Below are 26,246 nucleotides of genomic sequence, written 5' to 3'. Positions count from 1 at the left end.
AGCCGAATGGAACCGGTCATAGTAGTTCCGGCCGTGGCTCCACTAGGTAAAGAAACTGGTGCCAGAGAAGGATTCTGATCAATATTCATCAACAATTTTGAAGAAGAAGTAATGTGATGGGTTGCTCCGCTATCAATAATCCAATGATTAGGAGCGACTGGTAACAAATTTGATGAAGAATGCGGTAAACCTGTACCGTTTGCTTGAGACGAAAAAACACGCTTACTTTTTACCAATGCCATAATATGTAAGCATTGTTCAGCGGTAAGATGAGGAGCAATTGCTTGAAGTTTCTGAATGATAGAATGAACTGAAGCCATGATAAACAAAAGAGAAATCACAACTTCTCAAAGAAACACCGACTGATCAGAAATATTATGATAATTTAGGTCCAAGAGCGTTGCGCTCTGATACCATATAGAAAAGTATAACATGGCAGAATAAATAATTGTATTCAACTATGAGATATATATACAAAGCACCTAGTCTACATCGTCTGGTTCTTCCTACAAGTTAGGATACCAGTAAGGCAAGACATTTATCACAATTACAACTGAATCAAAAGATTGATTCACACTATCCTACGGTATCACACTGCTTAATACAATATTCTTGCATATCAAGATATATAATATCTATACAAAGCTATAAGATATACTTTCCAACACCCTGGAGCACCACAAGTACTGATACTAACGGTGAAAGACATTGTTTTGGAGGGAAAAGACTTATGGAGGGGGTTATTGTTTTGAAGGGAAAAGATGAAGTGGACAGTTTTGCATATGACCAAAGTCCAACTCGACGGTGTCAATGACGAAAGGAACTGATATTGTGTTGGGTTTAAATGTTGAGGCACCGTTCTTTTAGTTTTTAAGATTGAGATATGAAAATGATGAACGGACTTACCATTTGTAAATTTTGTCATTGGTATATATCTTCCTTGCATTACAACATGCTCAGATAGTTATGTGTTTGCAGATTCAACTATTCCGAAAGTAAATTTTTTATTGAATCCGTCATAACAAGTTAACAACCAACCAAATTTGATGTTAAGAAACAGGCTAAAACGTTCAGAATTCAAGTGAGTGACTTATAAATTGTAGGGAAGTGACAACCAGTGGAAATTGGATCACATAAGGCTTTTCTAATACAATGATATCTACAAAATCAGATAAATAACAAAACTGGTAGCAAGTGAATGAACCAGCCGAAGAAGGGAGTCTTTCTTGGTCAATTTTTGTAACTAGTTCCAGACCACCTCTTCATTCCTTCCTTCTTCATCCTTTGGGAGTTGGAACCGCCAATTAGATTTTCAAGCGATTTTCCCTTTCTGTTCCGCACCCTTCCTGCTTCTTTCAAGAGATCAGCTAATCGTTTCTTCTCATCATCAACATCTGGATTTGCTGTCCCAAGCTTTTCTTCCCTCACCTTCAGAATGTACTCTAATATCTCAATTGCAGATTCAACCCTGTAATAAGATGTACACTTTTGTTTAAAATGGTGGATATAAGACTTCAACATTACAGTAGAATCCATATATAAAGAAGTTGTATAACTAGTGAACTTGATTTGGATATCTCTGGACCTTAACCATCTAAACTAAAGGAAATGTTTGTAGCTTGTATGGATATCAAAGATCAGTTACCTTCCCGTGGCATCATAAGTTGCTGCAAGGTTGCTATATACACCAAGAGTATCCAAGTGACAAATGCCGCACTCCTGCTCAAGTATATCCCTTGCTTCTTCAAAAAGTCGAACAGCCTCATTTAATTTGTACAACTGCACACAAGACAATCCCAACTGGTTCAGCACAATACCAAAATAGGCTGATTTCTTCTCCCCGCTTGCGCGAAGCTTCTCTATAGCACTGTCCAACGAACTCCAAGCTTCCCCAAACCTCCCAATCATGTAGAACATAACACCCATCTGTGCTTCTATTCCTGCAATAGTGCTTCGGTGTGCTGGGGTATCCTCTAGTAACTTCATGGCCTTTTGCAAGAGCTTTAGTGCCTCTTCAGGCTCATTCACAGCTTCATAAATGGCTGCAATTTCAGTCAGCCCGGTGGCAATCTCCTCGGAGACAATTCCAGGCAAAGGCTTTGCATATATCCTCAAGGCATTCTCACAGTAGGATTTAGACTCTCTTAACTTCCCTGTCTTGTAATACAGATCAGCAAGGCGAATAAAAACCGATGCAACAGAAGGATGATTTTCGCCCCTTGTAGACTTGAAGACTGTGAGCGCTTTCTGGTAGGAGAAAACAGCCTCGTCAAAGCGACAAAGAGACAAATAAATATCGCCAATTCCCACATCAATAGCGGCAACCTCGTTGTCTTGCCCATTGGCTATCATCAGCATGCTAGCAAGGACAAGGTGCTCAAGTGCAGATTCATAATCCCCCTTCGCCTCATAGATGAGAGCCATTAAACGACGGTCAGCTGCTTCTTCAATAGACGCAGGTCCCTTATGCTCCCTGTGAATTTCAAGTGTCTTCATACTATAGTTCTCTGCTTCATCAAATTGCATAACTTGGACATGCGCCTCTGCTAGGTACCTGCCATTTCCAATATCATTTCACATCTACTCATCATAATCATTACTTTTACTGGAATACAAGCAGCAAACATACTCAGTAATTATTACATACTTCACATCTGCACAACATGGAAGTGTTAATCACTAAATTGATGCTACATTGACATGTTATGACATAAGTACTGTCAATCTCGTCCAACTTCATACCCACTTTCATTCTTATTGCACCCAAACTCTTATTGAAACAGTTAAAAAGGCATCAGTATATCACAGAATGCAGTAAATTTCAGAAGTTACATGACTATTAGTACATTCCAGGTTAAATTCCAAAGTTGCATCAGCAATATTACCAAAAATAAACAAACACCACCAACCAAAACAGAACTCTGAGAATCACAAGCACATTACTATATACACATCCCCAATCCCAATGCAACCACTAAATCTACCCAAATCCCAATGAGTAGGAAACAAGTGGAGCCCCCACTGCACCTAGTCTTTACCCAAAACAAGCCAGTCTAAATGATTACCTGCAAGTCTCTGCAACTCTCGGGTCGGACTCACCCAGAGTATCCATCTGGATCTTCAGACCCGACCCGTAACACACTATAGACTGCTCGAGCTGCCCCAGCATCGAGTACGTGTCACCCAGCTGCATGTACCCCGAGAACTTCGCCAGAGCATGATCCGACCCGTTTTCCGGATCCGAAACCTCAATGGACCGGTCCAGAACCCGAGTCGCTTCCTCAAACCTCCCCAAGCTACAGTAAATCGCCGCCACCAGGTGCAGGCTCATCGCCAGGTCAAGACCCGGACCCGAACACCGCTCGAACGACTTGGCCGCCCGGAGCGCGTAGTCCAACGCCTTGTTCGGGTTCTCGCCCGACCCGACCGCCTCCCGGGCCAGCTTCAGCAGAAACGGACCCAGATCCGGGTTGTCGAGATTTGCCTCATCAATCATCGGTTGCTTCTCCGGGGGCGCGGTCTTTTTCCCGGGTCGGGTCTTGTGAACCGGGTCGGGTATAGTAACCGACCGGGCCGGGGTCCCGAAAGGCGAGCTCTTTAACGACGCCAAAGCTGCCATGGGTTGGAATTATAGTTAATGTAGAATACCCCAAGAAGTGAAATTTTGATGAGGTGTGGAAATGGGTGTGTGATTTGAAGAGAGAAGGTTGGATATTTGTTGAGGGAGGGAAGGTGGGAGTGGGTGGTGGAGTGGAAGAGAGGGCTAATGATGATGATGATGAGGAAGGAAATGGTGCTTGAGTTTGATGACAAGGTTGAGGAAGAAAAAGGGGACGAGGAGGGATATGAAATCCATTTCAGAGTTAGCTTTGCTTCGTCTGTACTCTGTAATCTTTCCTTTGCTGGCTGGAGAGTCGGTGTGGACCCATTGGAGGAGGAGGAGGAGCTGGGTTTTTGCGGTTTGATCCTTGTACTGTTGTGTAACTTCAAATATGCCCTCAAGTTTGTATTTTCTTTTTGGATTGGTTAAGTGGGATTTTGCAAAGTTTGATTTGACCAAAGGGAAAATAAATAATTTGGCATTCCTTCATATTTTGGAGGGAGGGTATATGATTGGTCATCTACTTAGCTATTCATACTCATTGTCTAATTCAACCTAACATGTTTATTTACATTTTGTTTTCCTATCTCTTTTCTTAAATATAGTTCCAACTCTTCTTCATCACCCACACCCACCACTGTCACACCCAGACTTTAGAGCATGCTAGAAATAAAGATCTTCACTGCTCCACTTTCACTAATAACCTCCACCCATAATCATTCACGAGTCAAACATGACATGATTTCCCACCCACAATCTCTACCATAGAAAATCCAAGAGGAAATAATTCTAACTGAGGAGGGTTGTTGAAAATTTCATATCGTATTTTACATTTATAGTCCTTTATAATCAATAGTTTGTCTATTTTAGAGTCACGTACAACAAGTTACTTGTTATATGTTTCACATAATGAATTATTTAAACTCTAGAGAACTTTAAATCACACAATATACAATTATTAAAACCAAAAGTTTAAATTCGATATCGAAACTTTTAAAATTAATGTCATTGTTAAGTTAGAGGTACTTGGGTTATGTTGGATGAGTGGATCCCCATCTAGACTACTCAAATGTGAATATTGTATATTTAATCTCATGAGCCTAAAAGAGCATATGAACATGTATCAAAACAATGTTTCTAAATATTTCTTTTGTAGAGCTAGATGAGCATGTAATCCATTGTCGTCCAGCGGTTAGGATATCTGGCTTTCACCCAGGAGACCCGGGTTCGATTCCCGGCAATGGAACTTTTTATTTCTATTTTCCTTTTATATTCTTTACTTCTTGACGATTTCCAGAAGGAAACAGTTCACAGTCTCTGAGATTAGAAATGCACAGAGTCTGGGTAGCTGCTTTTACATCCCTCGAAACTCACTGAAGCTTTCAACTCAGTTGCTCAAAAGGTCAACTCTCTTGCTTATTCCTCTTCGTTATTGCTATTTTGGGTTCTTTTTCAGCTTCAATTCTGTTTGACTTATAACTTTGATATTAGTTGTTTGTGCTTGATTGGGGTTTAGGGTTTTAAAGAAAATAGGAATATTACCTCCAAGATTGTTATGATAGAATAAAGTTCAGAGTGACTGTTCTGCTGATTCCAGTTTGTTATTGATTTGGGCTACTTCTCAATTTTGATTTAATATGAACTCTTGGAAAGCTTGAGCCTGCTCATGTATTCAATCTTGATTTAGGGTTTGAGAGAATTTAGGAAATTTTAGCTTCAACCTACTGTTTTAGCCTGTAATTTATCACATACTGAGTTTCTTCAATTTTTTGTTTGAAGAAAGAAATGAATTCCAATCTACCTCAGCACCAAATTGGGCAATCCCCAGCTAGGCTAGGCCTGGCAAATCCCACTTCACCATCTATTCAAGTCCCTAATCCTCCAAAACCCACTTCACAGCAATCCAATGAGTCGAAGCAATCCAATGCCTCTTCGACTCTTATCTCTCTCCTCCCACCCCTCCCAAGAGCACAGTCCCTTCTTGTCCAAATGGCCTCTCTAGCCTCCAAGCTCTTTGAAGTCTCGCCTAATCGGTCCCTCTGGCTCAATGCATTTCGTGGCTCGTTGCCAACCTTTCTGCCTTCCCAAAGCCAATCAGTGCCCATTACTGCACTTGACTCCAATCCTTCCTCCACCAAAGATATCCTGGCCCAGTTCACGGTGCTTCAAACGCAACTCTTTGAGGCTGTTGCCGAGCTCCAGGAAATTCTTGATCTTCAGGACTCTAAGCTGAAAATTGCACGTGAAATCCGGTCCAAAGATGCTGCACTTCTTGCCTTTACCAAGAAACTTAAGGATGCCGAGCAGATTCTTGATAACCTTGTTGATGACTACTCTGACTTTCGTTGCTCCAAGCGGCCAAAACAGGAGGAGGAGGATGCAGAAGATGAGGAATCTTCATGCACTACTACTGTTACTTCTAAGTTGAAATTATCGGATATTTTGTCATATGCCCACCGGATAAGCTACACAACCTTTGCACCGCCTGATTTTGGTGCCGGACAAGCTCCTCTTCGTGGGGCACTCCCACCTGCCCCACAGGATGAACAAATGCGTGCTTCTCAGCTATACCATTTTGCAAACCTTGATGTGGGATTACCTAAGACAGTTGAGAGCGAGGAGAAAGCATTTGATGCAATAATGGAGCCCCCACCTCCACAACCAACAGAATACAATCAACAAGCTGGCATGGTTCCGTTTCAGGGAATACTTCCTCCAAATTTCACAATTCCACCAGGTTGGAAACCAGGAATGCCTGTGGAATTGCCAACTGATTTACCTCCGCCCCCACCTGGATGGAAACCTGGAGATCCAGTGCCGTTGGACGCTCTCCCCATACATGTGCCCCCACAAGTACGGGCTAGTGCTCCTCAAGGAATACATAAACCACCAGCGACAATACAGGTTCAGCATGTTCAGCTTGATATTGTGGATCAAGATGATGATAGTAGTGATTATAGTAGCGATGAGGGAAGCTCCGAAGATGATGATTAAATAGAAGTGTTCTGTTAGTAGCACTCTTAGAAAAGGTAACCATATTTATGATCTACACAATCTCTCTGTCTTAATATACATATCCAGTCATTTTATTGTTTATTTAGTGTTCCCTTCAGTCCTTCACATTCCCTATATCAGCTCATTTGGTGCATTTTTCATTCCATTGGATTTTGGGTATGTATAGTTTTGAGGGTCTGTCATTACAAGCTGTCTTTGATGAGTCTAATGGAGTGTTTATGTTGGTTTTCTTTGCTCAGGTGTAGAGAATGATTGGAAGTTGATGCAGGGAATGAACTTTATCAGCTTGGAATCATCACTTAACACTTGATATGAGATTTATGTACATCTCTAATTTCTAAAGTAGAGTTGTTTCATTAGTGTGTACTTAAGAGTTAATATACCAACTCAAATGCTGTTGTTGATCTTAAGGTCTCTCCAACATTAGGTAGACCTCAGGAGTTGATTAAGTTTGCAGTTCAAGCATACCCATGATGTGATAATACAATCCTCTTAAACTTTGAAATTCCACTTCGTTTTTGCTTTATTCTTATTCACAGCAATCTCTAACATAATTTGTTAACAAGTCATGAAATGATTGAAGAAAGTACACTAACAGGTTTCATAATAACAAAATCGAATCAAGCTTATTGTTCCGGTTTACATATTCAGTCTTTTACAAACTTAAAACACTCTTGACATCCTCTACTGCAGAAACTCACACTGAGGGAGAACTCTTTAGCCGGTTGTAGACCTCAGAGCATGCCTCATTATTAGCAATGTTACAACACACAGATGCCACCAATGAGTTCCATACAGTATATTCTGGTAGTATCGCCTGACTTGTCATCTCCTCCAACCACATAACAGCATCGTATTGCCTTCCTACTGAACAGAGTCCCCTAATAACCTTACTGTAGGTATCAGCACAAGGCAATCTTGACTTGATAAGCATTTCCTGCAATACTTGACTTGCTTCGAGAAATCTACTCTCACAACAAAGCCCATCAACTAAAACGCCATAAGTTTCCTTGTCAGCCACACAACCCACCTGCTTTTCCATCTTCTTCAAAAACTCGAAAGCCAGAACTGACTGCTTTTCATGACAAAGGCCTTTCACCACTATACTGAACACTTTCACAGTTGGAACACAGTTCGCCCACACCATCTCCTTTTCAATCATCTCCACTGCTTCAACAACTTTCCTTTCCCTACATAATGCAGCCGCCTTTGCTCCATAAACAATAGATGTTGGCCTGAAGCCCCTATCCTGCATTTCATTTAGTACTGCGTCAGCCTCATTGATCTTATTTTCGTTGTAAAGATCGATTGCCATAGCACTATAACTAGCCAAACTGGGATTTCCTCCTCTGACCAGAGCCGCATTGATCAAACGCTTGATGCCTTCTGTGTCTTCCCCATAATTATACCGACTAAGATCAAGTTGGAGGCGAAACTTCTTAGGCGCCTTCAGCCCCTTCCTTAAAATCTTACCAAGCATTTCCACAGCCTCTTCAACTTTCCCATTATCACACAAGGCATCTAACAATGTTCTATATATTACAATATCCTCAGCACAACCCTTCTGAGAAATCCTCCAAAACATCGAATACAACAAGTGGGTTGCCTCATTCAGCCTCCTGTCTTCACACAACCCTCTCATTAGTATCCGGTAACTTTCCCTATCCGGATTGCAGCTCTGATAATCCATCTCCTGGAAAACATGCAATGCAATGTCCGAACGGCCCTTCTGGCACAAAGCAAGCATAAGCAAATTCAAACTCCGAACCCTTGAGCTCACTTCCCACCCACAGCAATGCTCCACGAAAAGGCGACAAGCGTCTTCAAGCCTGGACTCTTCGACCATAATCTCCACCAGGGTATTAAAAGACTGCGTCCAGTTCACACAGTTGAACTGCGAAAGGTTCTTAAACAGAGACACCGCCTCGTCCAGCTGCCCTGCTCTCGCGTAGGTCTTGATTGCAGTCACAAACACCGAGTCTTTGCATTCACATGAATCACTCTTCATCTGATTGATCACTTCCTTCATCTCAGTGATTCGGCCTGAGCTTCCGAGAATGCCAATCACGGTGGCATAAACCGGACCATTGTGGCGGTAATTGGGGTACTTGGATTGTGCTTCACTGAAAATCTTCAGAGCTGTTAATGGGTTTTTCTGCATACGTATGATCTGGGAAAGGTTCGTCGGCGAGAGAAGCCTCGGCCATCTTATACTCATGGTGATCCAACATTCACCGCTGTCACTATGTAATCTAGCACTGGATAGGAAGCTGCAAGATTTGTGCAGCTCAGAAATTGATTGGAGCTCAAAAATGGGAGGGTGAAATTTCAGTTGAGCATTTCGTCGAACAGTTGGTCTGCATGGTTAACTCACTATTTTGGCGAGCAAGGAGACTAGTGCTGTGCCTTTGAGTTGGGACTGAGGCGATGCTTATGGAATTCGCAGAGGGTCATTGTCATAACCTAAATATTAATCTTCAGCAACTGGGATTGAGGTGAAATGACCAAAAACGAGTGTGATTCATTTACGAATTTGTGTGAATCACATTTTTTTTGCAATTTGCATATGTGTTGGAGTTTTATCCTGCGTTATGCAATTTCCGTCTGAGTAATTTGGCTTCCAAATTAAGACTTACAAGTGTGACATAGTATTAATCAAATTGAAAGTTTGATGTAACTAGGTGTTTTGATTCTTTGATCTCATATAAAGTATGGCCGCTCGATTATGAAAATTTGTTTCCTACCATTATGTATTTGAAAGTTTTACTTCTCTATTAGTAACATGTTGGGAACAAATCAAAATTTAGCAAACAAAAGAAAAAAAAAATTGAAGAAAAAATTGGTGTGGATTATTTGGTGCTCTATTTTGAATCACGAGCCTCCGTAGTGTTTGGGCGCGCGTAGTTCGTTACCAGCCAAAACGGCCTCGGATATTGATTTCCCCAAAATACCCTCACCAAAACAAAATAATTCCTTCTCCTGCACAGCTCCCAACGACTCCTCCCAGACTTCCTGAATTCCGTTATATTCTTAACCGCCAAAACCTTTCACGCTTTCTCCTCCTCCCAGAAATCCACGCTGTATATAAACTCACACACACCTCTCCCTCTTCCCTCACATTTTCTCTCTCTCCACCTCACCTCTGTTCAGACACACAGCTACTCTCTCTCTCTAGATTCGCTGCAAGAAATCACCACGACTCTTCTTGGAGGTAACTCTCTCTCTCTCGCTCGCTCTCTCTCTCTCTCTCTCTCTCTCTCTCTAATCGTCTTTGTGCATTTCGATTACGTTCTTGAATTTCCGGTTTCTGATCGATTTTCCGGTTTCCATTTCCGGTAGAGAAATGTCGTCACCGCAGCTCGGGAAACTCAACGAGGAAAACGAACCAGAGGAGGAGGCTTCTCAGCCTCTGAATCATGCTACTGCTCCGGCGACGGCCTCGGAGACGCCGGAGATAGAGTCGCCGATGAGGCTTTCGGTTTCTGAGATGAAGAACAAGAAGAACAAAGAGAGGAAGAAGAAGAAGAAGAAGGCGGCGGCGAGAGATGCTGCAGCTGCGACGACTCATAGCGTTGAGTCCCAAATCTCTGAGAAAACGACGTCGTCGCTGCTCACGTTGCAGAGTATGGCGGTATCTACGTTACGTGAATTCTTGGTAGAATCTTTGGAGGAATCTCCGGCGACTATGGTGGAGGAGGCCTGGTATGGACTCAGGGAATCAATCGTTATCTATGAAGGCAAGCCGGTTGGCACTCTTGCTGCTATGGATTCAACGAAGGAGCCGCTGAACTACAATCAGGTACAGACTGCTCTTCTTAGATCCTGTAATTAATTAATTACCAGAATTACTTGTTGTTCTTGCCTTATTTAGGTCCTTAATTTTGCAATCCCTGTTATAATGGTGCCTGTTTAGATATGCTTTATTTCAAAGTTTTCGTGCTGTCGATTCTGGATGAGTAATCCTATTATTAGTTCTATGCTTGCACATCAAGAACTATTACATGCCTCATTTGTGTTCACTCTTAGCCTTGGGGTTTCAGTAAAAATTTCCTGTAGATATTTCCTCATTTCTGCACTAGGTTCTTGCATACTTGTAATTTTCAATACAAATTTCCTCATTTTTTGTTCATTGTATCATGTTATATCGCTGCAATTGTTAGGCATTACAAATGGAACAGACTACAAGTAAACGTTACGAAATGAGAAACTTAGTTTTACTGGTTTGAGTTGCAGGTGTTTGTGAGAGATTTTATTCCTGCTGGTTTGGCCTTCCTCATGAAGAAACCAGCAGAGCCAGAGATAGTAAAGAATTTTCTCCTAAAGACACTCCACCTCCAAGGTCGGGAGAAAAAGGTTGATAACTTTACACTCGGAGAAGGTGTACTTCCTGCGAGCTTTAAGGTTTCAACTGATTCCCCCGATGGCAAGGAAACCATCGTTGCAGATTTCGGTGGTAGCGCAATTGGAAGAGTTGCTCCTGTCGATTCTGGATTCTGGTGGATCATATTGCTGAGGGCATATACCAAATGCACTGGTGATCATACGCTGCGGGAGCGCCCTGAGGTGCAAAAGGGAATGAGACTAATTCTCAAACTCTGCCTTTCAGATGACCTTGACACATTCCCAACTCTTCTTTGTGCAGATGGCTGCAGTATGATTGACAGGAGGATGGTAAGTTTGGTACTTTTGTTTTTAGTATTCTTCAAACAGTTTAACTGCATTGAATCTCTTGGCAGAATTGCATATCACTTGATAATGTTTGTAACAATCTAGTAGGTAAGGTTTTGGTTTTAACTGAGAATGTGGCTAAGAGGTAAACATAGTGACAGGCTCACAGCTCATACTGGAAAAATTTCTTAGTTGAGGGGCCAATGCCTCTTACACGTCTTCTTGTAAATTTTCTATACGTAGTTAAGTAAACTCATTTCTTACAACTTTGCTTGCTTTCTGGACAGGGCATATATGGTTATCCAATAGAGATCCAAGCACTTTTCTACTTTGCATTGAGGTGTGCAGTGCAGCTGTTGAAGCCCGAGGATGGTGTTAAGGAGCTTCTTGAGAGGATAGCTAAGCGCATCGCAGCTCTCTGCTTTCACATCCAGCAGTACTACTGGCTTGATTTTAAGCAGCTCAATAACGTATACCGATACAAAACGGAGGAGTATTCCCATACTGCTGTCAACACGTTCAATGTGATGCCAGAGTCCATCCCTGAATGGGTTTTTGATTTCATGCCCAGCTCACGAGGAGGGTATTTGATTGGCAATGTTAGCCCAGCTCGCATGGACTTCCGGTGGTTCTTAGTTGGAAACTGCATTGCAATTTTGAGCGGTTTAGCCACAGATAAGCAAGCTACAGCCATCATGGATCTGATTGAGGAGCGTTGGGATGATTTGATTGGTGAGATGCCTCTGAAAATTGCATATCCAGCATTAGAGGGAGATGAGTGGAGGACAATCACAGGATGTGACTCCAAGAATACGCGATGGAGCTACCACAATGGCGGTTCATGGCCAAGTAAGTTGGAACTACTATAGATTATTATCTTATATTGGTTCTTATCTTGTCTGTTCTCTTCATTTTGTAGTTGTATCTATCATTTTCAGCACCTCTAGTCTCTAATAATGCTTGTCAATTTGTGATAATTGCTGTTCTTATCTGAGAACTTCGATTTCCCAGCATCATAACATGTAGTCAAGGAAGGACAATAATTTTTTGAATGTTTATTTGGTCTATGCAGTAGGCTTGTCATATGATCATGTTATTTTTAATGCTGCCATTTCTCAAAAATCTCTAACATAATTTTGATGATGGCTTTAGTCTTCTATAGTCCTCTATAGATTTTATAATAGCATCTCTCTGTTCACAAAATGGTATATTTAATATGGTTTCCTGCATACTAAAATACCTTTGTTGCACTGCATGCAATCTATCAGTTTGTTAATCTTTTGGGCTGGTTCAATGTCTGAGCTAGGTTCAAATTCATTTTCTGCTGCTAATTTTGTCATGTTTGATCTTCTTGTAGCACTGTTGTGGCTGCTGGCTTCTGCTTGCAGCAAGACTGGGAGGCTACAGATTGCAAAGAGGGCAATAGAGCTGGCTGAGCAGCGGCTCTCCAAAGACGGGTGGCCTGAGTACTATGATGGTAAGACGGGGAAATACATTGGGAAGCAAGCAAGGAAGTTCCAGACATGGAGCATGTCTGGCTATCTGATTGCTAAGATGATGATAGAGAATCCAAACAATGTCTCATTGCTATCAATCGAAGGAGGACTCTCCCGGTCTACTTCAGATAACCACAGTGGCATACGCTACAGATAACAGTGACAGAGTGGATTTTGGTACAGATGTATTTGCATTGAGAAGGTATATACTTTAGGCATTGCTCTAATCATCATGGCTGATAAGGCTTCACTGTAAGGCATAAGCTGTGTTGCAATTTGTTCCTTTTTCGCCTGAAAGGTGGAGGAAACTATTTTTCATTACTCATTGAGAAACAGTTTTGTGATTCATTACAATTCTTTTGGATGAGACCTTTATGATTCATTGTTACTGGGATATATTCTGCATCTTCTACATTTTCAGTTTATGATCTTAACAGTCTGGTTTTGAAAGGTCTATATTCTATATGCATATAAATATATGTGAAAAGTTATGCAAAATGGTCTTCTGGACCATGCTTGATAATGGCAAAGGCCAAAGCATGGAATTGCCTCATTATGTGATGTGGTGAGTACCTTAAGGTTCTTTCTTGTGTATGTGGCTGTGTAGTTTTTCTTTGTATATGTTGCCGTGTATAGTAGAAACAGCCTAGACCAACTTGGATTCATGTAGTAGGGTCTTCAACTAGGACTCAAACTTGGTGTCCTTTAGATACGCTCATCCATTTCCAATTCAGGTCTCAATCCTACAATTGGACCATGAAAGAGGTGGATATGGTTTCAAAGATTTTGTTGGGAGAGTTGTGTATAAAATGTGCCATCCCAATGGTGCTAAGAGCTGTTGGCAATTTGGCACGCACACACAAACACACTAGTACCTTTGATGAACTATCCCAGTAAAAAATTACTCAGCCCAAGTTTGTTTGTTTTATAAATTATTTGTACGATTGTTACCATCAATACAACTATTTTGTGGATATCATTCTCTCGAACATATCTTGAGTCAGACGGTTGGACCAATCTACCGATAGAAATATAATACGTGTCCATAATAATATTTCCAATAATGACATATGAGATTTCTTCTGATTCATTGGTCAGAATAATTTTATTACCTTAATTGAAATATAAATCTACTATTATAAAGAAAAAAACAAGTCAACCAAAAATAAAAATAAAAAAAGAAAACAAAGAGGGGAGTGTGACGATGAAAATAGAAAGCAGCAGGTAACGAGCAGAAGAAGAAAGAAAAGCTGAAAATATCTTTCCTTTTTGTTTCTCCGGCAAATAGTCACAACCCCATTTTCTGAGCTCCGCAACTCCATCAACAAAGGATCAATCGGACGATGGAGAACAACAACTGCATGTCGGTGCTGTCATGCGTCAGCACCAACGTGGCCTCCGCCTTCTTCGCCTCCCTGGAGCGCTGCTCCTGCATCAATCTCAGCACCACCGATTTCGAAGACGACAACAACTTCTCCGCCGCCGATGACCACGGCTCTCTCTTGCTCTCCTCCGGCCCCACCTCCGAGCCCAATCTCAATCAGCCCGCCCCCGCTTCCGCCGCCGCCGCCGCAGCCCAGGAGGTTCCGGCCTGATGTTGACCGCTCTCGGTGTATTGTACGCTACTATTTTCTATGTAGAAATATTGGGAACTTTAAGAAGAAGAAAGAAGAAGAATTCTAGTGTTTATGCTATTATATATAGTTGTGTTTACTGCGTATTAGAACTGTGATCGTGTTTAAGTTTGTATGACATTTGTGTTAGTGAAATGTATTTGTAAATTGGAGTTTAAGTATCTTTACATCCATCATCATATATGAGTAGTACTAGCGTGGATTTTTGTATATGAATTTGGTGAGTTTCGTGTGTCAGATTTGGGATTCTTTGCTTATGTTTAGTCTTTCCTATATCTTATACATTTTGCAATTTTTGGTGTTTTTGGGGGTGTTTTTGTTGATGAAAAGTCGGATGAGTCTATGCAGAGGTATTGGATGTCTTACCAGTTTCAGTGTTTGCTAGAATCAGGTTTGGGTTCTGCTACTAGGATATAAGTTTGTTTCAATGCAAATTGTCCAAGTTCTGGTAGGTTTATGACTGCTTACGCAGCAGTTGGCGAACTTGGCATGATATATTCAATAGGGTATTGACTTGTTTGATGCAGCTTGTAGAAACTGAACAAGCATTTATGATTGTTTTCTCTAGGTGTTGTGTGGCTTGGTAAGCTGTAGACATATGGGGAAAAAAGGAACTGTAGACATATGTCTCCATATGGCTTTGCCAGAGTCTCATATTGATGATGAGCTTGATGTCATCCTTGTTTTCCTTGTAGAATTCCGTTGAGTATCTTTATTGGCTAGTTTTCTTTTTGGTGGGTATTCATTGTTATGGTTCCTGTTCGTTTCGCAGACTAGAGATAACTAGCTGATAAATTAGGGGGACGCTGAATCTGCAACATGAATGACAGAAAAAGGGTCTAGTAGTATTGTTCAAACTGTATCTGTGTTGAAGTTTTAAAGGTTTTCTGTGGTTTATGACCAGTCTGTTAATGCAAGAGATCTGCTGCGATATGCGACAAAATCTGTTGAAACTTTCCCAGATTTGTCATTGTTTCCTTAACAGGTAAATTCCATCTTAGTGACAGAACACAGTTACAGAGTCTTGTATTGGTTTGAGTTTTGCATACAAGTGTTCTAGGTGGTGTTAAGTTACCTTTGGTATTCAAATGAAAACTTCACTAGGTATAGTAAATTCATAGTGTTCCTGCTGCTGCTCAAATTGAATATAAGTGAGCAACATATCTCTCCTCAAGGGTCATCTCTAGCGAACATACACTGAGAAAACAACTATACATGGAAGTCCACTGTGCCAAGTTTAAGCTACAACTTGATGCACTCAGAAATATGGTTTACGGTCTTGTCGAATTGAGATGTTGTAATTGTATCAAAAAATAAAATTTGAGATGTTGTAATGAAAGCTGGCATGTTAGCTTTGGGATGGTTGTTTCCGCATATTAGCAAGACGATTAAGTGCAGGAACAAATGATAAAAGGAGGATGAATATGCAGAACTATAGTATTTTCATTGCAAAATCATGGCATGTTGCTCACCATGCATTACAGTGCATCTTAGATTTCCACTACATATTTGCAGGAAGGAGAGAGATACATTGATTATTATTCAACAATTCTAAACATACATCACTTATCTTCATCGTCTCTCCAGAGAATCAGCATCACGAGGCAACGCTGGATTATATACAGCTTTGCTCTCTTCCCCTTCAGAACTCGATCTCTTGGAACCGCAGCCTTGCGTCTTCTTCGCGAAGGTAAAGGCAGACACCCCATCTCTATGTCTCTCTTTTTACCCTTTCCTCTCTTTGCTTATAACAGTCAAAGCATAACTGGTTTAGATACTCTATTCAGCTTATCAGTTTTTTATAAGAAAGAAAGGACTGGCTTCTCTCTTATTAAGAAGTGCAGTGTTGAGGAGGTTACATTATTAGTTTGTTACAAATTTTTGTTTGTTAGTACAGTGAGTTACTGCTGCATTTGTTTGTTGTAAGCTGAGAATTGGAGCCTTTGGTTTCCTAGGGAATCCACAAGGAGCCAAAGCACCACATTTTCTGTACCACAGAGCCAAGTGTGAAATGAACAACAGAGCCAAGTGTTTCTGTACCACCTGGAATAATTCATGCATTCTCACGACCCATTCGTACCCAACTAGGTTATGACCTGAGAGAAATGATCTAAGCATGACTAATTTTAGAGGTTCTGAACAAGTGTAACTCCGGTTCAAACACTTTTGATTCCCACAATACAAAAGGGAAGGGACATTGGAAGTATGTTTACTAAGCTCAGTTACTTTTGGTTACAGTCTACTGGTGGTTAATTTCGTGTGATTTCAAGCTTTCTTCTCTCGTTCGATTGCTGCTGCTATAAGTTTTTCTCGAGTGTGGAATGTGGGTTGTGATAGAGCTCCATTGCGCATAGTTTACATCCCTCACTGAAAACTGAGAACTTTCTGATAGTAACATATGGTAATATGCTAGCTGGACTCACTCCCTTCTTTAGCTGCTCCCCAGCATTTCATCTTGATATTATGCAATTAGGCTGTGGTAGGGCTGTAGGGGTGCTACGTTGTAGCCTTTGTTGTATTTCTACAATTGAAAAAAGAAATATATAGTGATATGCAGGTTCTCATTTAGTTTTCTATCACACTCGGTACTGTAGAGTTGCTTTGAAGCTATCTGAGCACACACTGGACACCATTATGGGTTGTTCAAAGTTTGTCGAAGTAGTATTATTTTTCTAAAGCCACTTTCCGTTAAAATGCCTATTTTGTTTCTGTGCAGCTTCTGCAGAACTGGACGAGCCCTTTCCAACTGTTGAATCAGAATTCAGAAAGGAACAAAAGTAACTAGAGGGCTCATAAGTTCCATTAGACCATTTCAAAGTTTTCTTGTACATTAAACACAACGACTAGTTTCAACCCTTATGAACATTGCATCGAAAAACCATTCGTCTTTCGAATCTATGGAAGAATTGCAAATCTAGTGAAGGTGGGGTTAGGTAGTGAAGGCGTGCAACAACTGTTCTTATGATTTTGAGTAGAAATAGTCTGTCTAACAAAAGCACAGCAAAGAATCCCATCTTTCACTTTTCTCTCCATTTCATATAACAAATTTGCAGACACGAAACTGTTTTGATACGGTAACAAGTTACAACATAATGATATATGGACACTGAATATATGCTTGTATATAAAGACTGACCATTCCAAGAAAGGGTTTGGATCAAACCAGGGAGCTAAGGCATATCTAGGTAGAAAGTGATAGACAATACAAAGGGTATAGAGGAGGTAGCTGTTATGTTCAGGTGTGTCTATGTTCATAGTCAAATGACATGATTTAAGCTCAACAAAGGAAGATACTGACAGAAAAAGAAAAGTGAAATTTCTTTTAGGGTAGAGAAGACCAGTCGATCCCCACATAGGGGTCGCAGTGAATAATCACATCCCCAACAGCTTATTATCACCAATGCCATGTTAGAGAAATCATGAAAGCTGACAAACATGATACTCCTAGAAGAAGTAAAAGCTATGCTTTTTCCTTCTCTTCCAATCAGACTTTACAGTAGAAAAAAAGAAAAAAGCAGACTTCAGAAAAAGGTATATAATAGCTTCTTGGATTGACTCTATCAAACAACCCTCCAGCCCTGTCTTGCCACAAGTTAGTTCTCTCTGTGGCTGAAAATGGTGAGGTTTTCCACTTCACTTCTTCTATGGGCAAGTTTATTGTTGATCCTTGGTTACAATGTGCTTGTTATGGCACAATGGCCTAGTGGAGGACAAACCAGGTTCTATGATTTCAAGGTCATTTTCTCTTTTGTCCTCATGACTTATAGGTCTCTTTTCTTTTAATCTTGCTAATCAATGAAAGTTTATTTTGTGGCAAATGCAGGTACAAAGCACAAGAGTTGCTAAACTTTGCACCAGCAAAGATATGGTGACTATCAATGGAATGTTCCCGGGGCCGGTTGTTTATGCTCAAGAAGATGATAGAGTCATTGTCAAAGTAACCAATGAGACACCTTACAATACCACTATTCACTGGTAAATCATCCATGGATAACTGAATCCCATATTAGCATGTTCTTATTCTCCGGTTCAGTTTTAACAGTTTCTGTGTATTTTCTGATGAAGGCATGGTGTGAGGCAAAAGTTATCATGCTGGTTTGATGGACCTTCATACATCACGCAATGTCCGATTCAAGCTGGCCAGAGTTTTACATATGAGTTTACAATGGTGAAGCAGAAAGGCACTTTCTTCTGGCATGCTCATGTTTCATGGCTAAGGGCAACTGTCTACGGTGCCCTCATAGTTTATCCCAAAACCGGGGTTCCTTACCCATTCAAAGTGCCTTATGAAGAACACATCATAATACTAGGTAAGATACACACCTTTTGTTGCACATTAGAAATGTTATGTTATTAAACTATCAATCGAGGCTATAAAAATCAGGTTTTGATTCACGTGTTGAAACTTGGAAGTTTACTTCTGCTAACTAGGAAAATATTTCAGGGGAGTACTGGCTTCAAGATGTTGTACAACTTGAGCATGACACTGCAGCAAGCGGAGGACCTCCTACACCTGCAAGTGCCTTTACAATCAATGGCCACCCAGGCCCCAATTACAACTGCTCTAACAATGGTAATGTAGGGAATGTGATCTTATATACATCATATCTAATCATCATGTTTCAGCGACTAAAATGCTGAGACTCAGTTGCCTATATGAGATATGTGATCAAAAATATACTTGGTATACTTGGTATATTTGATACATTACACTTGTGTACATAAGGCATGAGTCTCCCATTTGTCAGTGTCGTGTGATGCGTATAGTTACTAAAGTCGACTAATATTTTCCTGTGTAAATGTTTGTGGATTCTTTCAGATGTATATCAAATTGATGTGGTATCTGGGAAGACATACATGCTAAGGCTAGTACATGCAGGCTTAAATGTAGAGAGCTTCTTTGCCATTGCCAATCACAATCTGACTATAGTTGAAGCTGATGCAGAGTACACAAAGCCGTTCACCACAGACCGAGTGATGCTCGGACCAGGCCAGACTATGGTAGTTTTGGTCACTGCCGATCAGCCCCAGGGAAAATACTCCATGGCCATGGGACCTTACATGTCAGCTAAGGGTGTCAAGTTCCAAAACATTTCATCCGTTGCTTACTTTCAATACTTGGGGGCTGTACCTAATAGCTTCTCTTTACCTGCTAAGCTACCTAGCTTTAATGATAATCTCGCCGTTAAGACGGTAATGGATGGATTAAGGAGCTTAACTGCACCTGTTAACGTCCCCAGAAAGATTGACAGTGAGCTTTTTGTCACCATTGGGTTAAATGTTCAGAAGTGTCACTCCAAGACACCCAAGAAAGATTGCCAAGGCCTTAACAATGGCGTTATGGCAGCATCAATGAACAATATAAGTTTTGTGAAGCCTAAAGTTTCAGTCCTGGAAGCTTATTATAAGAGGATAAATGGGTATTTCACTGAGGACTTCCCTAAGGTACCCCAGAAGTTTTATGACTTTGTTAATGGAGCACCTAATAGTATTCCTAATAATACAGAGGCAATATCCAATGGGACTAGGACCTTGGTCCTTGAATATGGTACTAGAGTGCAACTCATTTTGCAGGACACCGGGACTGTCACTACTGAGAACCATCCAATTCATCTTCATGGCTATAGCTTCTATGTAGTTGGCTATGGTACTGGGAACTACAGTCCCCAAAATGCAAGCTTCAACTTGGTCGATCCACCCTATATGAACACGATTGGAGTTCCAGTTGGTGGATGGGCTGCTATTCGTTTCATCGCTGACAATCCTGGTAAGGTTTATGTTTGGTAAATGTATAGTTATACATGTTTGAACTTGTTAGAAATACTGAGGTTTATAGTAAGTACTGAAGTAGTAAGTTTGGGGAATAAACTTTATTGACTAAATGGATGACCAAATTAACTGCAGGGGTTTGGTTTATGCATTGTCATTTGGACATACACCAGTCATGGGGATTAGGAACAGTGCTTGTTGTAAAGAATGGAAAAGGAAAGCTTGAATCACTTCCTCACCCTCCTGCAGACCTGCCTCAATGCTAGTGCCTTTGAATTTCTTTATTTTTTGGTCTATTAGTTGCTATGGATTTCAATAGCTGACACAGGAGGATTGAGTGAAGGGTCTTTCCAGTCTATTATTCTTTATTGCATGTATCTGATGTGTTACTGTACCATTTTTCTGAACTTGAGATTGTGGGTGTAAACAAGTAAAATTATTGATGAATATAACAGGGCATTTTACTTTACTTCCCCTTCATCTGTGCGGGTTTCTACTCTACCCTTAATTTTTTTTTTTTCTTGGGTGTAATATCCTTTCATTTATTTATGAATGAAGAGGTAGATAGATAATAGATACAGAGAAAGATATTCATATATTACAAGTAATGAGCAAGGTCAGCATGCTTTCTGAGTAGATTACAATCACCTCTCCAGTAGAACTGATCTATATGATATGAATGAAGATTCACATGATAAAGTCATACAAATAGATCCTTTTAAATTACAGCCTTGAAGGAATAAGAATCTGCATTTGAGAATATTTATGCTATATAAGCAATCACAGGCAACTTCTTTTGCTTTTTTTTTTGGAAGTGTGGCAACTTCTTTCATGCTTATTAGGAGCTTAAGGATTAACCTTTTCTGAAGTCCAGCTCTTTTCTCCATCGGAACTTGGAGTGGATGTGAATGACAGCCTCTGGTTACTCTTCAGATTCAAGTAATCAACCTGTCAGATGTTAAAAACCCAGAGAAATTAAGCAGGAAACCAAATACATTTTCAAACAATGCAAGATTAGAGAGGCTATAGAAATACCTGATGTGGATCTAGAACAAGCAAACAAAATGCCCCAACTGGGCCTGTAGAAGGATCTAGAGAGACTTCATTGGCTGGTTGTTCACTTGGATTGGGGAGACCTGGACTTGGTCCCAAATACTGCAGTCTTGATCTCAAAGAACCGGCAAACCAAGATTTTTCTCTTTGCTGCAGCAGGCAATTTTAGAGGAATACATTATGCGTCTGAAGGTAAGTAAAAGCTTGAATGCTACCAGTGTCTAGACTGTAATATCGGAACCCACATATGCTCAATTGGGAACAGACATTTCATTTGAGAAACAATGTTCAGAGTTGCTCTCCTAAAGGAAATGAACGAAGTTGTGTGATTTCAATATCATGTCACTGAAATTGCAAACCAAAAAAACACAACTGCATTTTCCATTTTTCCTGATGTACCCAGCTTAAACCTTCCCACCTAGCTTTATGAGCCTAGAACATGTCCTGTGTGTAGTCACATGAGAATCATATTGCAGAATGTAATGGAATTCTAATCCGAGAATGTAGTTAATGTTAGGTATAAAATAGGCCTCTGTCGTTGGCAGAGAGAATCTCCTATGAGTCAATTATGCAGTGTGATTAGTAGATTTAATCATAGACTTGTATTTGCCAATTCCAGTTTAGCAAAGGTAAGCTCAATACTGAGTCTACGCAATGTCAATTAGAACTGCCAAACTAGCAAAATCTAACCCTGATACTATCTATTGTGAAAAACTTTTGTACTGGATCTAGTTCTGTAACAAACCTATTTAATAAGAAAAGGATACATAAATCTCAAACCTTAATGGTCTTCCATTGCTTAAACCACATTATGGTTATCATTTCATCATCAATTCATCTCTATCATTTTATCTAAAATGGAAACTAGGACTTCCCCACACATTCGGTTGGTTTAGTAGTTTGCAACAAATTTGTAATCTCACCTGAAGTTTCATGGGATCAGAATTGGATCCATCAATAATATCAACTGTTCCATTGATCCGAAATTGCTCCCAAGAGTCGGTGAAGTACCAACATATCTACAACATATAAAATTAACTCTAAGCACAAGAACAGCCAAAAGATAACACAATCTAACCCTAAAAGAAGCTTTCACTTCTTAATGCAAATCGATACAATGCAGAGAGTTGTCAAAACCAATGCCTGGATTATACCTCAAAGATCAATTACCTCAGCAAAAGGACAATGTTTAAGCTCCTCAATCTGCACCATTTAAAACCAACACTATCAAATTGTCTAACCAACACTAGCAGAAATAGTAAATTCAACAAAAACCCACAATTGCATTGACCAAGAATAACCTTACGGGTTCTGCAATCAGTGTTTATCTGAATCTTATCACTGTCCTCTTGAAATCCCCTGAAAGTTTTCCCAGTAAAGTTATCATCTTTACCTTTCAAAGAGAGAAAACAGAGATAAAGTTACCTGAAAACCACAGTCCGATTTGAAGGTCTCCCATTAGAACCGATCGTTGCCTGAAAAACCCATCATCAAAACATCACAGTTACATTCAAAGTTTCAACCTTTAAAGAAAAATTGAGTGAAACCCATCATCAAAACATCACATTTACATTCAAAGATTCAAACTTTAACAACAAATTGAGTGATTCAGAGAGAGAGAGAGAGGCATACGAGCTGAAAGTAGGAAGAGTGTCTGAGGTGGGCGTTGGCTTCCAAGGCACTGAGAAGAAGCTGCTTCCATGGCGCTGGAGCTGTTACTGTTCCCATTGCTCTGCTAATTTGCTTCTTGAAGCTTGTTCTATTTTGCCTCGTAGATATGATACCCACGGACACGTGCGGCTACGCCAGGATATGTACGAAAAAGCCCTGATACGTACGGAATTACGGATACGTCTGGATACGGTTATCTGTGTATTGATTCACGTGGGAGCAAAAACAAAACATGCATTTCCCATCCCACCTAAGGAGAAAGTAAATTTAAAACAGGTCTTTGGCGACCTAGCAGTAAATTTCAAAAGGTACGCCTCCCTTTATGCACGATTGAATATTTGAATTGGTTACAACAATTACTGAATTCTTTATATCTTCTATTCGATCACTTGCATATTTGAATTGGTTACAACAATTACTGAATTACATACTCAAGACGTATAATGACTTAAATACTCTTACGACTTAATTGCTATAAACCTAATATATAGTTAACAGAAACAAAATCTAGATTCAAGAGGATAATTACAAATGTCAATACATCTACTAATTACTATTCGTAGCTAGCTATGGTCGTTTTAACGACCCACAGTGTTTAAGCTAGAAGTTAAAGATACGTGGGAGTCCAGTCCTGCTAATTGCTGTAGATCTTGAGGCAGTGGCTGACCATGCATGTCATCTGGAAGTTCCGGCAATGGTGCTTCAAGCTGAAGAATCTTCATGACTTGTCCCGCTTTTGGTCTTTCTTTGTCATTAGGGTTAGTGCACCATAACCCCACAATTAGCAAGCATTCCATTTCCTTTCTATCATAGTCCATTTCCAATTTCTCATCAGCTACATCAAGAAGTTTACCTTCACCATATGATTGCCACACCCACCCGAAGAGGGGCAAGTGATATTTTCCGTTCCGGTAAGTCCTCCTTCCGCAAGCAATTTCCAAGGCCACAACTCCAAAACTAAATATGTCCGACTCTTTGCTAACCCTCCCATGGTTGGCATATTCCGGTGCCATGTAGCCCAAAGTCCCTGCCACCCCCTTTATGGGTGTGTTCAGCTGAGAGTCCACGAACTTCGCAATCCCAAAATCACCAAGCTTAGTGTTGAAATCATTGTCCAACAATACGTTAGCTGATTTAACATCCCTATGAAGGATGCACTGCTCCGCCTCTTCGTGTAGATAATGAAGGGCTGTAGCCAACCCTAAGGCTATTTTGTACCTTATATGCCAGGGCAATGTTGGTTTTCTAGAGCCAAATAGATGTGTGTCAAGGCTACCGTTAGGCATATATGCATAAACAAGTAAGCACTCGCTTTGGTCGTAACACCATCCTATGAATTGAACCACGTTTCTGTGTATAACCCGGCTTATTATTTGGACCTCGTTGGTGAAGATCTTCTCATACCAATCGGAATCTGCAAATATTCTCTTGACAGCAACTGCACAGCAAAGGTCTTGTATGATTCCTTTGTAAACTTCTCCTGAACCACCTTGGCCTAATCGCGCTTCATCTGCAAAGCCTTTTGTTGCTGCAAGTAGTTCTTGATAGGTGAACTGTCTCGGAAAGGCTCGCCTCTCAAGATCCTTATTTATGGAGGTCACAGTTTTGGAGTGATTCAAATCTTGTCCATAAGTGCTGGCTTTGCGGTTCTTATTCACTACCAACCAATAACACAAGGCAACACCAAGCATCAGAATAAGCAAAGGAACTGCAGCGAGCCGTGCCATCAAGATTACCTTCCTCCTTTGTGAATATTTCATTATTCTGTAGCTACTTTTTTCATCAGGAACCGGGCTTGAAAAAAAATGCCATGAATGTATAACATGCGTCTCTACGGTTTCTCCAGTAGCTGCAGAAAAACCAATTGTCACCCATTCTGGGAGAACATTTCTCAAGTCAATATGAAGAGAAAGGGAATGATCAAACACTACATCTTCCTCATATGTCCAAAAGACTTGGAGATCTTTCGTTGTAGCATTGTAAGTGATCATTGCATTAGCCACCTTCCCTGATTGTTTGCTGCTAAAATTCCATCTGGCGGTAACAGCTGAGGTTATCTTATTGATATTGATCCCAACATGGGGTTCATGAGGATCCCATCTGTCTGGATAGGTATCGAACTCAACTACCAGAATTTGGTTTTCGGACTGTTCATCAAAACAAGTGTCTCTGTTGAACAATCCAAGAAAGGCACCAGCAGAGTTAGCCGGAACTGGACAGCCGAAAGGAGCAAGGAAGAACGCAAATCCGTCACTGAATGAGTTCTTGTCGCCGGTGTCAATCGTGAAAGTAAAATGAGTTTTGAAATCTACCAGTGACCTAGTAGCAGAGTCCCAAAGATGCAAAGGTTTTGCATAAGTACACCACCCTACAAGGTATGTACCCAAAAGTGAGGTCAGTTGAACATTTCCTGACATAGGTTTGGCATCACCTTCATAGATTAAGTTCTCTGTATCAGGATTGAACTGATATATATCGAACGAAATTGGATGAACAGACCGAGACAGAAAATTCATGACAATGAAGAGGCTACAGGCTGCATGCATGAAGCTAGTTATAAGAGACATGGTAATGCATGCATGTAAGTTTGTGCAGAACTACACAAAATCTCAATGCAAACAATCAAAAAACATGTATCACATAGCTAGCTAGATTTTATTTCAAATTAATGCTCAACGCAATTAAGGACGAACTAAGAGATGCATATGTTTGTTTCTTTGTTTTTTCTTAACATAATGAAATCCGTCCCTCACCTTGGAATAAACTACTATAGCTTGGTGTACATGTACATGTCGATTCAACAATCTCTAGGGAATTCTGAGAGAGGAACCACTACAATATAATAGCAACGCGCCAAGGATTTTAGAAGATATGATTGGCAGTGTGTACTAGCTTCTAAAAACCTTGGACACAAAATTGGAAATCCTCTTAGCAGAAAATCTCAAAATCTGTATTGTAGTGCGGCGATGTCACCATGACCATCTTAAAGATATCGAAAGCACCAGAAATAGCAGCTTAATTATGCAAATAGATACAATGTGCGCAGCTGGAAAATCTTCTAAACCAATGCCTAGATTATACCTAAGCAAAAACTGATTGTGTAATAAAGGATTGATGCGAACTCGGCAACATGCTGAAGTGAGCTGGTGTGGATATATATCTTGCTATATCGATCATGACACGAGGTTCCCCTAAGCGATCAAACATTTTGCTATATCGTAAAGCTGTGAGTTGCTGTACTCACATCTGTTGGGTTAAGCTTCCTACTAAACTAAAAATCAAACACGAAGTTATTTAGGGAAGTACGTGAACAAATTAAGACTGTTGCACCTCAATCAG

At 40.5% G+C, this 26,246-nt stretch overlaps 7 protein-coding genes and 1 non-coding gene across 8 annotated transcripts; 4 read left to right on the top strand and 4 right to left on the bottom strand.

Annotated features, from left to right (window-relative positions):
- Positions 1-1,013: 1,013 nt before the first annotated feature.
- LOC101315186 (nephrocystin-3-like) lies at positions 1,014-3,619 on the bottom strand. The gene is made up of 3 exons (XM_004308248.1): positions 3,066-3,619; positions 1,646-2,554; positions 1,014-1,468 (listed from the first exon to the last, which is right to left on the bottom strand). The coding sequence occupies exons 1-3, from the start codon at positions 3,617-3,619 to the stop codon at positions 1,231-1,233; spliced, it is 1,701 nt and encodes a 566-aa protein (XP_004308296.1). The 3' UTR covers positions 1,014-1,230.
- Positions 3,620-4,755: 1,136 nt separating this feature from the next.
- On the top strand, positions 4,756-7,121 carry LOC101307044 (mediator of RNA polymerase II transcription subunit 4-like). The gene is made up of 3 exons (XM_004306602.1): positions 4,756-5,003; positions 5,385-6,630; positions 6,856-7,121. The coding sequence occupies exon 2, from the start codon at positions 5,387-5,389 to the stop codon at positions 6,593-6,595; it is 1,209 nt and encodes a 402-aa protein (XP_004306650.1). The 5' UTR covers positions 4,756-5,003; positions 5,385-5,386; the 3' UTR covers positions 6,596-6,630; positions 6,856-7,121.
- On the top strand, positions 4,776-4,847 carry TRNAE-UUC. Its single transcript has one exon. It is a non-coding gene; the product is annotated as a tRNA-Glu (tRNA).
- A 97-nt stretch (positions 7,122-7,218) lies between the features above and the next one.
- Positions 7,219-8,834, bottom strand: LOC101306751 (pentatricopeptide repeat-containing protein At1g05600-like). The gene has a single exon (XM_004306601.1). It carries the CDS (start codon positions 8,832-8,834, stop codon positions 7,314-7,316), a length of 1,521 nt encoding a protein of 506 aa, XP_004306649.1. The 3' UTR covers positions 7,219-7,313.
- A 1,407-nt stretch (positions 8,835-10,241) lies between these two features.
- Positions 10,242-12,937, top strand: LOC101314895. Its single transcript, XM_004308247.1, has 4 exons — positions 10,242-10,415; positions 10,850-11,287; positions 11,572-12,133; positions 12,642-12,937. Exons 1-4 carry the CDS (start codon positions 10,242-10,244, stop codon positions 12,935-12,937), a joined length of 1,470 nt encoding a protein of 489 aa, XP_004308295.1.
- Positions 12,938-18,029: 5,092 nt separating this feature from the next.
- Positions 18,030-20,449, top strand: LOC101314609 (laccase-6-like). Its single transcript, XM_004308246.1, has 6 exons — positions 18,030-18,149; positions 18,238-18,389; positions 18,480-18,724; positions 18,859-18,987; positions 19,234-20,181; positions 20,319-20,449. The coding sequence occupies exons 1-6, from the start codon at positions 18,030-18,032 to the stop codon at positions 20,447-20,449; spliced, it is 1,725 nt and encodes a 574-aa protein (XP_004308294.1).
- Positions 20,450-20,705: 256 nt separating this feature from the next.
- Positions 20,706-23,112, bottom strand: LOC101306166 (pyridoxine/pyridoxamine 5'-phosphate oxidase 2-like). Its single transcript, XM_004306599.1, has 7 exons — positions 22,869-23,112; positions 22,662-22,711; positions 22,538-22,595; positions 22,407-22,439; positions 22,160-22,255; positions 21,219-21,386; positions 20,706-21,131 (listed from the first exon to the last, which is right to left on the bottom strand). Exons 1-7 carry the CDS (start codon positions 22,962-22,964, stop codon positions 21,030-21,032), a joined length of 603 nt encoding a protein of 200 aa, XP_004306647.1. The 5' UTR covers positions 22,965-23,112; the 3' UTR covers positions 20,706-21,029.
- A 373-nt stretch (positions 23,113-23,485) lies between these two features.
- LOC101314323 (L-type lectin-domain containing receptor kinase IX.1-like) lies at positions 23,486-25,423 on the bottom strand. Its single transcript, XM_004308245.1, has one exon. It carries the CDS (start codon positions 25,421-25,423, stop codon positions 23,486-23,488), a length of 1,938 nt encoding a protein of 645 aa, XP_004308293.1.
- Between the last annotated feature and the right edge of the window lie 823 nt (positions 25,424-26,246).

This window comes from Fragaria vesca, linkage group LG7 (assembly GCF_000184155.1).
Source record: "Fragaria vesca subsp. vesca linkage group LG7, FraVesHawaii_1.0, whole genome shotgun sequence".
Lineage (NCBI taxonomy): Eukaryota > Viridiplantae > Streptophyta > Magnoliopsida > Rosales > Rosaceae > Fragaria > Fragaria vesca.
The sequence above is the reverse complement of the archived record's forward strand: the minus strand, read 5'-3'. Positions and strand labels throughout refer to the sequence as shown.

Bases quoted from the DNA above. Each gene is read 5' to 3' on its own strand.
- LOC101315186 (XM_004308248.1), bottom strand. From the start codon at position 3,619: ATGGCAGCTTTGGCGTCGTTAAAGAGCTCGCCTTTCGGGACCCCGGCC. The intron at 2,555-3,065 runs GTAATCATTTAG...TGGAAATGGCAG, and splicing joins AGAGTTGCAGAGACTTGCAG to GTACCTAGCAGAGGCGCATG. The intron at 1,469-1,645 runs GTAACTGATCTT...ATCTTATTACAG, and splicing joins ACTTATGATGCCACGGGAAG to GGTTGAATCTGCAATTGAGA.
- LOC101307044 (XM_004306602.1), top strand. From the start codon at position 5,387: ATGAATTCCAATCTACCTCAGCACCAAATTGGGCAATCCCCAGCTAGG.
- LOC101306751 (XM_004306601.1), bottom strand. From the start codon at position 8,834: ATGAGTATAAGATGGCCGAGGCTTCTCTCGCCGACGAACCTTTCCCAG.
- LOC101314895 (XM_004308247.1), top strand. From the start codon at position 10,242: ATGGCGGTATCTACGTTACGTGAATTCTTGGTAGAATCTTTGGAGGAA. The intron at 10,416-10,849 runs GTACAGACTGCT...TTTGAGTTGCAG, and splicing joins AGCCGCTGAACTACAATCAG to GTGTTTGTGAGAGATTTTAT. The intron at 11,288-11,571 runs GTAAGTTTGGTA...CTTTCTGGACAG, and splicing joins GTATGATTGACAGGAGGATG to GGCATATATGGTTATCCAAT.
- LOC101314609 (XM_004308246.1), top strand. From the start codon at position 18,030: ATGGTGAGGTTTTCCACTTCACTTCTTCTATGGGCAAGTTTATTGTTG. The intron at 18,150-18,237 runs GTCATTTTCTCT...TGGCAAATGCAG, and splicing joins CCAGGTTCTATGATTTCAAG to GTACAAAGCACAAGAGTTGC. The intron at 18,725-18,858 runs GTAAGATACACA...AAAATATTTCAG, and splicing joins AGAACACATCATAATACTAG to GGGAGTACTGGCTTCAAGAT.
- LOC101306166 (XM_004306599.1), bottom strand. From the start codon at position 22,964: ATGGGAACAGTAACAGCTCCAGCGCCATGGAAGCAGCTTCTTCTCAGT. The intron at 22,712-22,868 runs GTATGCCTCTCT...TGGGTTTTTCAG, and splicing joins ACTCTTCCTACTTTCAGCTC to GCAACGATCGGTTCTAATGG. The intron at 21,387-22,159 runs GTGAGATTACAA...TGCCTGCTGCAG, and splicing joins CTGATCCCATGAAACTTCAG to CAAAGAGAAAAATCTTGGTT.
- LOC101314323 (XM_004308245.1), bottom strand. From the start codon at position 25,423: ATGAATTTTCTGTCTCGGTCTGTTCATCCAATTTCGTTCGATATATAT.